The sequence below is a fragment of the Caloenas nicobarica genome, chromosome 5, assembly GCF_036013445.1.
Source record: "Caloenas nicobarica isolate bCalNic1 chromosome 5, bCalNic1.hap1, whole genome shotgun sequence".
NCBI lineage: Eukaryota > Metazoa > Chordata > Aves > Columbiformes > Columbidae > Caloenas > Caloenas nicobarica.
Window position 1 is genome coordinate 57,109,287 of NC_088249.1, and position 13,546 is coordinate 57,122,832.

General features: G+C 42.3%; 1 protein-coding gene across 1 annotated transcript in view; it reads left to right on the forward strand.

Moving 5' to 3' along the window:
• SWAP70 (switching B cell complex subunit SWAP70) overlaps nt 1-13,546 on the forward strand; it is a 39,125-nt gene that overhangs the window by 15,481 nt on the left and 10,098 nt on the right. Inside the window, exons 4-7 of the mRNA XM_065636104.1 lie at nt 8,221-8,448; nt 11,502-11,648; nt 11,955-12,063; nt 13,343-13,524. Of these exons, the coding sequence (XP_065492176.1) occupies nt 8,221-8,448; nt 11,502-11,648; nt 11,955-12,063; nt 13,343-13,524 (666 nt within the window). The remainder of the gene's footprint in view (nt 1-8,220; nt 8,449-11,501; nt 11,649-11,954; nt 12,064-13,342; nt 13,525-13,546) is intronic.

Below are 13,546 nucleotides of genomic sequence, written 5' to 3' on the forward strand. Positions count from 1 at the left end.
GGCTTACCTGAGGGTAGATGCTTCACATCCCCTTATTTGTTGGCATGGTTAAAAGCTTCAGACCTGCCAACTCTGGGGTGTCAGTGTTGCTCACTTGCTCCCCCTCCACCAAGCAAGCCCCCAGATTCATGCTGCCTTCTGGAGCTGATGCCAGGTAGTGGCAGTGTGTCCATTTGTTGGGAGACGGGCTGCAGAGCCCAAAAGAGGTTTCTGAGAGTTCGTAGCTGCTGTTGTTTGCTTTCCTTCCTATCCTTAATGTCCAGGGTTAACCTGTATTGCTCTTCTACTTGAATTATTTTTAAAATTCTTAGCGCGTATCTCTGTCTGCATCACTGTGGTTACGGCAAGATTTAAATTACGCAATACTGTTTAAAGAAAGCTGACAAAGGAATCTGTTCTTATCATATACAATGGCTTATACTGGTCCTCCTCGGGTTCTCTGTGCTTCTGGAAAATCCTATGTTTACTGATTTACCCTTTTACACAAAATTCCTAAAATAAATATGCAAAGGCGCAGTTTTTGTTAGTTTTGCCTCTTCTCTATGTGACCTTTCATATCTCCCTTTTAAGTTATGTTTGGGGTTTTTTTAATGTTAAATCTAAACTCCAGATTTGCAAAGCATTTTTTGTACAAACTTGTAGTTGTTGTCTTAGTCCTGAGAATTTCTACCTGAAAATAACTCTTTTTAATAGTATGATACTGGTACCTCGTGAAGACATTTTTTTTCCCATTTACTTTATATGCCTCTTGAGTTCATAATAAAGCTTGATTATATAGTCTTCACTTTATATTGCTTCCTGTTGCTTAATTACAAAATGGCTTGCACATCATGTATAAAGTGAGGGGATTTTTGCAAAGCGAAGAACAGAGGAGGTGGTGATGGAAGTGTTGCTGCTCTGTGATGTTTGTGTTTTGGTGAGGCCGTTGTAGTAAACCTCTCATGGGTGAGTAGAGCTTCCCAGCCAGGGAGTGAGCTTTCCCTCCCTTGCTGTCTGTTGCTCTTACCGTTGGCTGAGAATATTGCAACACAACTTACTGCAGTTTCTGGCTTGGAGTCCTTTATGTGGGATCCAGCAGTTTCCTTCCTCCCTCCCTCCCACCTCAGAGGCTTTTGGGTTTCGGAGGTTTTGTTTCCCTTTTATAAGTAACTAGGAAATTTGCCTCATACTTTCAGGTTGGAAGGATAACTCCTTGAAGATTTTTGCATCCCATCTTACGGATGGAAGATTATAACAGAGAAAATTCTTAGGTCTCTGTAAATGTGCTAATACACCTTGATGTGGCTATGAGGATGCCTTCTCTTGTCCTCCTTGGAGGAGCTGCTCCTTGAGACCTGCTTGGGAGTCTGATTTTCCCCCCCTTTTTTTTTTTTTTTAAAGTGAGATAAGTGGTTTCTACAATCATTCGAACAATTTCATATCTGGAAAACTTTCCCACTTGGGTGCGGTTTCACTTTTGCACCGTGCTGACTAAAGGCTGAGGCTGCTGTCCTTCTTTGTTGCCTATGCTGTCTACTTTGCACTAGTGCTGCTGTGCTAGACCTTTCATATTAGACAACTAATTGTGGTGGGACTGTTTCCCCCATCTGCAAAGTGCTAAGTCTCGATTCCCTGCCCAGGTGTTGAATGGGCAGCAAATTAGGAACAGCTGCAGCTCAACCAGAGAAAGGAAAACAGGCTACTTTGCAGGCTAAGGAAAGCTTTAGGAAGAGCAAAGTGAGGAAAGCAGCTACAAAGAGGGACTTGGAAAGCAGTGGAGAGGTGACACAAGAGCTCATTTAGCAGAGGCCAGGCTGAAAGCCAGTGGTAGCATCTGGCTTGTGCTCCTCACCTGCTATGGAAGGAGGGATGGCAGCCCTGCGCTTGAGAGGAATAAGGTTAGTAAAATCCAGCATGGGCAAGGGCCTGGGCTGGGGTGTGCAATTTTGGGATGTGACTTCAAGCTTGAGAGGATCCCTCCATGTTATGGGGAGAAGTCAGGTCACAGAAGAACAGGAGCCGGTGGCTGTGCAGGGCATTGGGCTCAGCTGGTAATGGCCTTGGGCTCCAGTGGAGGTTCTGCTGGCATCTGGTGGGCAACTGAGAGCAGCGAGGAAAGGAACAGAGATCCATGAATGTCCATTTTGCAAAGGTGCTCATGTCTCAGGGAAATGCAAAATGGTATCAAATCTGAAAACTCCCTCCCCTTTCAAGTGAGAAGCCTTGCTATGCACAAAGTAAAACACTTCTGTGAACTGAGTGAAATGTGCTATTTCATAGAGATACAGATGGACTGGAGAAAAACTGCTGTATTTTTTTTGCTCTAGTTAAAATTGGTCCTGATGGACAGCCTGCAGAATTAATACAATTCTTGACTAACAACAGCATTGCCTCCTGGTGCAGTGGCTGAGCTTTACCAAGCAGCTGTGTCACTAATGTGCCTGGAAAGCGGGGCTGGGGTGGGAGCTCCTTCCCCTCCCCACAGCTGGTCTTTTCCACCAGTGCATCTGAGATACAGAGATCAAAGCGTGTGTTTCCTTCGGATCTCACAGGCTTCTCTTCCACGAGAAAGTAAAATAAAGGTGGAGAGAACTGTAGCCATAAGAGGAGAAACAGTTCTAGTCCGTCACAAGTTTCCCTTACAAGTCACCTCTCAACTCACAGACTCATTTGTGTGCCTTGGTATTGTTTAACCAGACATCTTCTGTTGTATAAAAAGATCTCCAAACACTTCCCCTTTCTTATTTCTGGACATGTGACTGACTGCAGCCTCGGGAATGCTTTATCGCCTGAGAGCTGTGCTGTGTGGTTAGCAGTGTTTCTGGGCCATCCTTCATGGTGAAACCCGCAGATATGTACACTGCAAGCTGCACACTCTTTGTGTGTTTTAGTACAGTGTATACATAACATGTGTTAGATAAGCCCAACCTATTTGGTGTCTTTGCTTTTTAAGCCTGCTTTCTTGAGGAAAGATTCGTACAGCCATTTTTCAGTTGTCCTCTAGCCTTCGACTATATTAACATGTGGCATTTCTAATCCTCCTAGTTACAACAAAGAGGGTGCAAACCTTGTATGGCTTTCTGTGCATTTGAAAATGAGGTAGTGCTTTTTAGACCAAGGAGGTGAGAGTCTGAAGCTGTCCAGTGGTGATTCTTCTGGAGGCATTTCTTGCAGAATAAGGGGGTTTTCTTGTGACCGCATTTGCTTCCTTGTTCTGCATTCTAGTATCAGAAACTGATACAGTGAATGAAATACTAGGAATTGAATGTTGGCCATTCAGGAATAAAATTGAAACTGATTCAACTAGAATGAAAGCTGCTCATGTGTGGTTTTAATTGACCCATGACCTCTATAAGTTGATGGTGATGGCTAGAAGGATGTTTAGTCACTTGACTTGCAGCAGCTCTTCCCATTTCACTACTTTTTTCCTCGCTGCTGCAAAAAATAAGACAGCTTTCAGCTTATGTGGCAGCTTGTCCTTAGGATTTACGTGTTACGCTGGTTTTTGAGTTGACCTTTATTATATTACTTAATGGTAATTTAAAAAAAAAAAAAAAAGATAATGGCTGACACTGCGTAATGAACACAGTTTTCACCAGGTCTATTAATCCGGAGTAGTTACTGTCCATTAAGTTTAATAAATTCTAGTGTGGGGATTTTTTTTGTTGGTGAAAGGGAAGAAACAAATATTTAACTTAAAAGTGATATTCTGATGGGGTGAAATTAAAAAAGGAATTGATGATGCCTATGGAAAGGGATATAATGGGTCTCTTGCCCAGTGATATGCTTCCACAGAATTTTGTACAATGTGAACAGATTTTTACATCTGCTCTGTTATCACAAACCTTATTTGAATAGCATGAACCAGAATAGCCTTGTCTGCCCTGCTCTGCTGGGCATGAAGGCGTCCTTCAGGTTATTTTTCATTTTTTGTGTTCTAAGACACACACTTGTATTTCAGAAAAGTATGTGAAACATCTATGATACTTCATTCCCCATGGAGGAGGGTAGTGCCAGGAATACCCGGAAAAGCAAAGCAAATAAATATTGAAACACGAGAGAAGAAAGTGCCCTCTGAAAGAAGGTACCAAACAGGCTGCGTAGCTCATGTTAAAGAGACTGTTTCTTGTGCTATTTTTGCTTTCTCTTGGCAAAATTCTGGCTGAAAAGTGTCTGTTGATTTGAGATGGAAGCTGTTTTTCATACTGTGGAGCCAGTTTGTCCATACTGGCATTCAGAGCGTTAGCAAACCCCCTGTGTTTTTACGTCTGTATCAGAAAGTGAGGAAGGTCCAGTCTGAACAGCAGCAAACTTGACTTCACATTTGCTTTTTGACCCTCTACTTTTTAACCCCAAGAGTGGGATATGTTTGAGCCCGTAGACTGACTTTGTCATTTGCTGAGTGGACATGTCTGTTTGTGGGGAAGAGAAATGTCATTTGCTCTCAGAGGTTCCTCATTTGAGCACATAATGAACGGTCTTTTCTTTGCTTCCACACTTACCAGATCCAACTTACTTCTTGATATTTATCTTACACTGTTCCGTATTTATACCCACCCCAACACTCATTGTTGCTATTGAGCCGATACACTAGAAAAACTTTTTCTGTGGATTTTGGTTAGATATGTACTTATCTGAATGCGAGATAAAGCTTGGTCATTTTGTTTTGTTTTTGATTTTAGAAATTAAATTGTAATATGCACAGGTCCTTTTTCAGTTGACTTAATGTATAATGAGATGTTTTATGTACTTTAGTAGGATTTGTGCTCATGTTAGTAACTTACAGATGGGGTTTAGCAGACTTAAACGTTTGAATCTTTTCTAAAAATCAAAGTTAGGTAAAATGTGTACAAATAATACTGAAGGAAAGGATATCTTGACTTATTTTTAGTGCATTACATGATAATGTATACTAGCCAAGAGTTTTGTATTGCTTTTTTTCTGGACTCTTAGTTTGATATACATACTGTTCATACGGCTTGAGCAAAAAAAGTGAAAAAATCTATTCAGGTATGATGTTTTTTTTGCGTGTGTGCGCCCCTTTGTCTGGAAGTGAGTCCTAGTACATTAAGTAACCAAAGGAATTTGAGAGCTGCATGCCTCAAGCAGTGTAATAGGTTGTGAAATCTTGGAACAATATGTTTTAAATTTAAAGTTCATTAATTTTTAATGGTTATTTTTTTTTAATTACTGTCTAGCATTTTGCCAGGTATATTATCTACCTAATTAAGCCTCGGTTATTTTAGCTTTCAGCTGAAATACAGGATCATAGTTCAGAACTGGTGCTGCTCAGAGGTGCTGAGTGGCAGAACTGGTTTTGAAAATGGAGGAAAAAAGTTACTCCTGCCTTGATGCCAGAGCCCATTCTAGCTCATCAAATCCAGGTTTCAGGAGGTTTGTCTTGCAACAAGTTTGCAGCGCTACTGTTCTTGCATGCTGTAAAGGGCTTTTTTTTTTTTTTTTTTTTTTTTTTTTTTCTCTATAAAACTTGCCTGGAGTAGGAAGTGAGCTGCTTCCTGCCTTTAACTGGTGCTGAGGATTTATGGTAGCTGGTGCTCAAAAGCCTGGGTTAATATTGTAGCTTAAGGATTTTGGAGGGTGAAAATCAGCAAAGCATATTTTAAAGATTTTTAAAGGAATTTGTTACTGAATTTTACAGAAGTCTAGTAGAAGTTACATGTTGGTTGCTTGGGAGGGCACGCTAAAGTTCCCTTGCTGTGGTGTGACAGTCTGAACTCCAGCAGTTCCGAGGTGCGCAGGACCCACAGCCGAGCAGGTTTATGACCCGTTGTGGTGAAAGCTGCAGGAGCCCCCGACACCCTCTCCAGCCCGCGCGAAGCGGGTGCGCAGGCGTGCCCTGCCGGGGGGCTTCCCGCAAATGGCAGCTGGGCCCAGCACAGAGCTGCAGGTCCTCCTGAAAACACTCTCAGTGAAGCTGAAATGAAAAGCGATGCTCTCTGTGACTTCCGTACCCACCCTGAAGGTGCATTCTGTGCCTGGCCAGCCTGTCTTCTCTCAAGACAGTGTTGAGGAGGAGGCTGCGGCAGCCTCGCGTCGGCAGGGTACGTGTTTCCAGCTCGTTCCGTGGAGCAGGAGCTTTCCTCTACACTGCGCAGTGGCTTTCAGTAGCGTCTCTATTTTGCTGCAGCGCTAGTCCGTGTGCTACTAGAGTAGTGGCTGTGAGACTAAGTTACTGACCTGAAACAGCAAGAAAAGCCCACCCATCTGTAGGGTGAATTTGGCAATCTACTGCTTTGCCAGATGAGTGTGTTCTGGTACATGCTTGTGCATTTTTTGATCGTGGATGTGAGAGAGAAAGGATTTGCCTGTACCACTTGCAAGAGAGAGAAGCAGCAGCCGCAGGATCAGCATGTATGCTGCATCAAAACCTTGAGGCCTGGGAGTCCTTGTGGTGAAATGTGTGGGCAAAAGCTGCTTCTTGATTTCTTTGTGCTCCCATGTAGAGACTGCTGGGTGCTCAAAAGCCTATTAGACCAGCTGAAAAGTGACTCTGAGCTGTAGCTGAACAGTTAATTTATTCTGTGGTGAAACGTCCCAGGGCTGGGGATTTTTCTTACCTGTAGGAGAAATTACATTGTGTTTTCAAGCAGTGCTGAGGAACAGAGGTGAACCAGCCTTGGCCATTAGAAAAGTGAAGTCCTGGAAAGCATTTGGTTTCCACCGCTTTTCAGCGAGGCGTGTTCATGCTGTACACCTTAGTCATTTTTCATAGCGGGATTCAGACTCCTGAGTCACTTACTGTTTCTAAACCCACACCTGAAATAGGCAAACTGAAAGTGGAGCAGACTGTCCTGAAGGGACTGACCTTCAGAAAAGCAGCACTGGATGAAACCGCGTTAATTCCACGCGCACAGGGAGAACCTGAGAAGGTGGTGGTGCTTTCCCTCCCCTCCTCCACGGGCAGTTGCCACCCTGTTGTGTCCCTGGAGAGAAGCCGGGAGGAGCCCTGGCCGGTGGCTTTGTGGACTGACCTCCTGTGACCCGGTTCTGTGCCGGCCTTGCGCTGGTGGGAGAGCAGGGCAGCCCTTGTGGGGCTGGTGCTGGGCTGTCCCGGCGGTTTTGGGGTGCGGGGTCGCTGAGCACCCACTCCCAGGCTCCCTCGGTAGGGGGGGCGCGGGCGGCTCTGCTCCCTGTCTTGGCTGGTCACCGAAGGCAGGCGTATCCCCACAAAGCTGGCGAGGAAATGCAGTGAGCCGTCGCCCAAAATAGCAGAAGGCTACATTAGCTTGGTCTGTCTCCAAAACTGGGTTAAATGCTGTAATTGGTATCCTGTTACGTCAGCCATAAAAACTTAGAAGCCTGGCTTTTACTTTGTTGTGTAGAGGCCTTTGTAGTAAGGCTCTCACCAACTATTTTGTTTAAAGAGCCATTAAAAGTATTTTAAATGTGCTCAAAGCTGTAGATGGGTTTAGTTTAAAATACTACATTGAGTAGTTTACATTTAGTTTAAAATACTACATTGAGTGCACAGTGATAAGTTTAAAAACAACATTGAAAAAAAAAAAGACAAAAGAAGAAACCCAGCTTTCTTTCCCTCTTTTTCATTTCGTGTTTATTTTGACTGGCGTTATTAGTGTTATTACCCTGTGTATGGTAATGCTTATAGAATGATGAAAGATTAAAGGAAAATGAGAGTTTATTTTACAAACAATAAAAGTGGATGTGAAAATTTTTTTTCTTCTACTTCTCTTGATACATCTGCCAAGATTATGTCCCGTGATGGAGCACTTGAGAGCCAGAGAAGAGGGGTTGGGAAGACTAAGATACGTGATCATAGCTTGGTAGCTTTTAATGTCATTTCTTGTCCAAACTGCCATCTGTTCTTATTTTTTTCTAATTTGTTTGCTTTTTATGTTATGAGAGTACCTTTTGAAACCTCTTGCTTTCTCACACTTCAGTCATCACGGTTTGGAAGCTGTTCCAGGGAAGGTCCCATGTGTTCTGTAGGAATCCAAAACATGAAAAGAGGCTGTCAGGTTCAATTCTTTGTTTCTTTACTGTGAGGAGGGTAGCTGCAAGATGGGCTTGGCAGTCAAAAGTTCAGCTGAGACAGGAGCCTAAAGTCTTTGCTAATTAAACCACCTACGTCTAGGGGCCTACGTGTGAGCACAGGAACCTCGCTGTAATGATGGTCTCCAGAGAAGCTTAGTTTACAGCTCTGAAACACTTGATTTTCACGTCTGCTGAAAATGATTAATTTCTGTTTGTATTTCTGTACAGATCGAGTATTTACTTAAAAAACTCACCGAAGCAATGGGAGCAGGCTGGCAGCAAGAGCAGTTTGACCATTATAAGGTTGCTCTCAACACCAGTCGAGAAGGTCTTTCTGCGTGGGAGCTGATTGATCTCATTGGCAGTGGGCAGTTCAGTAAAGGGATGGACCGACAGACAGTGTCCATGGCAATCAATGAAGTCTTTAATGAGCTCATATTAGATGTACTCAAACAGGTAAGAACCATGTAGAACTTATGTTTTAAAGTAGAACAATTTGTTGCATAATTAGAAAATGTTCAACTTTTTACTGAAATTTCTTTACCTGATGGATAATGAGTAGGGGGAAATAAAGTAAATTACTTACAATGGTTCTTTAATATGAGCTTGTTCTTATAAAAGAGAAATTATGTTGCTGTTTGTTGTAATTATTGCAGTATCACGAATGAGTTGCTTGTTGGGAGAGTTTGTTTTCAGAAAGCAAAACAATTGTGCTCTGACTTGAAATACAGCCTTTTTACACTAGTAACAACTGCTTGTTAGCTGACAGAAGAGTTGCAACGCTGTCAGTTCTTAAACTGGTGATGACTCTTCAATCTTTGAAAATGCGTTTTTCTAGTTTCAGTTACGTTGCAGCAAATGGAAGTTGTGCTGATAACAACCTCTCTGTATTTAAACGAGGGGGTCTGGACACAGGTATTGCTCCAGCCGAAAGGTCTGTTTCTAAGTTGTCCCACTTCAACAGGGCAAAAAGGTGTCGAAGAGCTCCAGAGCTCTCCCCCTTCTTGTTCTGCTTAGCAGGGTACGTGACTGACAACTTACTTACCTGCACTCAAACACAAGAAGTCATGCTGGCCTGTATATTCTTAGCAAACTCCTGTCAATCTTCAGTTTCTTTAGATTTCCAGTGGTTGGATTATCAGTTTAGGAATGGCTTTAAAAACTGCGTTTCTTTCATGGGGAGTATCACAGGGTCCTGAGGAGTCACAGCAGAGCCTACCCAGAGAGCTATTTAAAATTGACTTTTACCTGATAAAGAATTTTTTTCATCTTTGATTTCTTGGTGAGGAGAGAAACAAAAGCTTTCTTGGCAGGTTTTCCTAAGCTGTTCTGAAGAAATCATCACAAGGTCTTGGCACAGGAAATTCTTTCGGAATATCCACAAAACAATGTAAAAGTCTATTTTTGTTAACTGCTGGTTGCCTGTTGGAGGTGAGGGCTGGGGACACATACACACGCACAGTCAGTTGAGGGCAAAATGAAATCATCCTGCTGTTTAATACCATGAAAATGAAATAATCAGTTTCAGGTCAGTCCTTCCATTTGAAACTTGTGAGGAAATTTGATTTCTTTTCCGTTTTAATACTGCATTGTGTCTCTCTCTCCCTGCCCTTCCCCCCCCCCCCCCTTTTTTTTTTACTGTCTCTTTTCTTTCCTCTCTTGGTGCCTGAGCCTCTTTCTCAAGGATGTCTGAGTGCCTTTGAATGGTTTCTTGACACTTAAAAATAGTTTGTGTCAAGATTTGGCCCAGAGCCTCCTGGACAGTCACTGGCCTAATGGGGAACGGAGTTTCCCGTGTGACTTACAGACATCTGGTTTGGTCACAGCATGTACCGTGATACCTTGTTGATTCACGGAATTGTCTTGTTTATTGCAGTAAATGATTCTTCGTTTGAAAGAAATAAAAACTTCAAGATATTAATTAATGATGTGCTGTATTGTAGCCAAGTCGTCTTGTACATTTTTCCTGGTTTTCCAAGGCCTATGGAGGGTAGCAGTGATGATAACATTTGTGATATTTAGTTCTCTGAAAGATGTGTCCTTCGTGTGATAGTTGCTGGGGAAAGATCCCCAGGAGCTGTCTGTGGGCTCTTGGAAGATAAGAAGCCGCTGATGCACGGAAATAATAGATAAAGATTTTGCAGAAATTTGAGGGGAAGATACCAGTCTGACTTGGCTTTGACAGCAAATTTAGTATGTCAGGAAGGAGAAAAACACCTGGTTATGACTTAGACTGTTCAAGACATGAAAGAGTGAAGCTGTAGGAGACCTTCGCACGCCCTTGCGACCACCCAGACCTCGGACCTGAGTGCGGAGGCGGCAAACAAAGCTGTTTCTCTGCGCATTCCTGTTGTGGAGCAAGGGGTGGGACAGCACGGGGGAATAGGCACAGCCTTGGCTCCGGCCACCTTCAACTGGCTAGAAAAGCTGACCGCAGATAAGCCGGGGCGGGGGGGGGCGCGCATTGCTTTCCTGTTTGTTTTGTTTTTTAAACAAAAGAGCTTCTCCAACTGTCCTGAATTTTTTTCCCCTCAGATCTATACAGAAAGACACCTTTGACATAAATATACCACAGCACGTTTATTTGCTTGAATCCAAAACTGCTATAGCTGAAAGGCATTACAGAAAAATGTTCCTTGGTCTCCTGTCTGACTTTTCAATCCTCTTAATATGGAATACTTTGAGTACAGCGCTTTCTGTATCGCTTGTTCATAGCTATATTGATTTAGGTGTTTCAGTTTCATCTGTGATTTAACTTTTTTCTGAAGTTAGGAGTTAGACAAAAGTATGTAAGTAATTGGAGAATATGGTTTCAGAAATGGCAGGTATAGCTGAAATACTGGCAGCCTTTGAAACTCTAGATTAAAAGCTGACAGATCAGAGCTGTGCCCCTGATAAGACCACTAAAAATCAAACACCTGAAAGAAGGACCAATTATTATATAATTCCTTGTGCACCCTCTTTTCCATGAGGTGGGTTTTGAATGGCTGTAGCCACGCTGGATAATGTATAACTGCACTTATTATTGCTGCTTATCTTTTATATAGGTTAGTATTTAATAGAGGCAAACTATCATGATGCCAGTCCTATTTATTGTCATTACAGAAGATCATAATTTTTATTCTTTTATTTGTATAAAGCTCAGCGGCAAGGTATGGGCTTCTCTTCCTTTTTTTGAAATAGGCTTTTTAAGGCTTGCAAGTGTTTTTCTTATGTAAAGGTCATCAAAGAGGACTGAAGAGTTATAATAATGACTTGATAATGACATAATAATAATTGTTCAGTTCTTCAGTTAACCCCATTACTTAAAAACTGGGCAGAAGAACAGTGAGTAGTTTCTCATGAGCTAAACAATTAGCAGTGTGTTGGTGTTAGGGATGGAGGGTGTGTAGGTAAAGTATTTAGGGCCTTGAGCTGATTTTTTGTGTGCTCTGTTGGGCCTTTATAACCAAAAGATGGGTTGGTTCAACAGAGACTGGGCATTTCAGCTGATCCATTCCTTCTTACAGGGCTATATGTTGAAAAAAGGTCATAAAAGGAAAAACTGGACGGAACGATGGTTTGTGCTAAAACCCAATATTATTTCCTACTATGTAAGTGAAGATTTAAAGGACAAGAAGGGAGACATCATACTGGATGGCAACTGTTGTGTAGAGGTAAAAAAAATGAAACAGACGAACAACAACAGACCAACCAACCAAAAAAACCCTCAAATGCCAAAAACTATGACTATCACTAAAGACTAGAATTATTCCTTTTTTGTATACGGGATGGACTCCTGATATCTTTCATTAAGGGATTTTTTTTTTTTACTTTATATAAAACCAGTTAATAATTACTCTTTTTATAAAGATTCTTAGTACTGGTATTTGTAGCTCTGTAACAGATAACTGCATACATAGGGTTAACAATGTAACTTTGTTTCAGTCTTAGCAAGGCTAATCCTTTGTTGCCTATTCTAGGCCTTGCCTGACAAAGATGGAAAGAAATGCCTTTTCCTCATAAAATGTCTTGATAAAAGCTTTGAGATCAGTGCCTCTGATAAAAAGAAGAAGCAGGAGTGGATTCAAGGTGAGATTTCAAAAACGTTAGTTATGTGCAAGTTAAGGTAAGCTGAAGTTTTACAGCTGTGCTTTACTCAAATCTGAAATTCTTTATTTTGTGATTTTTGGTTTCTCTGTTTTGAGCACATGCAAAGGATCTTTAAGGAGCCTGAGACTCAGGAAGAACTAAGGATCCACGTAAGGGGAATTGGTTTCTGTCGTTTAGGTGCCTCAATTTAGGTAGCCATAATAAAAATATTATTGTTTGCTTTTTCTATATTGGCTGTACTTCTAGGAATGGGGAGGGGAAGGGGAATACACTGTAAATTGCTGCTTTTGGGGAGAAAGGTAAAGCTCGTTCATTTCAGCATCATCAATACTGGTTTTGCTTGAGGTAGCGTGGTTTGGTGGGCTGAGGGTAAGGCTGGGAACTGGGGCTTCCTTTTCCATTCCCACAATGAAGGGACTGCTGCTGCGTGACCTTCGCAGACACGTGCCCAGTGACAGGTACAGCCTTTGCAGAGCGAGGTAGAAGCCCTTGCAAACCCACTGCTGCCAACGCCGTTGGAGTATGTTCAGCATTCAAATATTTGGAGCTGTGTGCTTACATTTGTGCTTCCCTCTTTACCTAAAGCATGTGTTTAATTGCACCAAAGTCTGCTGTATGTTGAATGATTTCATAGTTCCAAAAAGAAATCTTTTTTCACGGTTGTAGTAGGTGAATAAAATCATCTGCCACTCCTCACCTTTGCTCTCTGAATATTTCCTCACTGAATATGAGGGAGTGAGAGCTGCTTTCTTGCTGGGAGAATGTTTTCCCTTGGAGTGTCAGTAAGAATAAAGGGGTCTAGGTTGATTCTAGGGAAGTAAGTGATGTGTATGTTAAATAACATATTACTGCTTGATTAGAATAACTGAATCTAGGTAGTAAAAAAACCTGAAGTGTTGGTGTGGTGCTGCTTTTTTTTTCAGCTAGACAAGTGACTTGTATGTCCACTGCTTGTTAGAAATTGATATTGGAATTGCCATAATGCATTGGAATTGCTAAACCTTATCCTTCTGGCACACAGCCAATACTGAAAGCCAAGTGTCTTTCACTTTTGGCTTGTGTTGACAGCTAGCCTGATGAGAATTAGAACTGATAGCAGTTATTTCTGCTTTAAAAATACATTGGGGGAAAAAAAAAAAGCCGCGCCAACAAACACCACAATACGACAAGTATTCATTCACTACGGCTATCCCCAAAGTTTAGCATTTCCCTTCACAGGTGTTCTCTTCCTCTCCCTTTGTTTGCACGCCCCTTCCAGCCATACAGACCACTGTAAACCTGCTGAGAGCGGGGAGCCCACCACCCCACAAAGAAGCACGCCAGAAACGAAAAGAATTGCGCCAGAAACTGTTAGCTGAGCACGAGGAGCTGGAGCGGCAGATGAAAGAGCTGCAAACTGCCAACGAGAACAAGCAGAAGGAACTGGAGACCGTGCGAAAGGTGGGAGTGGGAGCTACACACC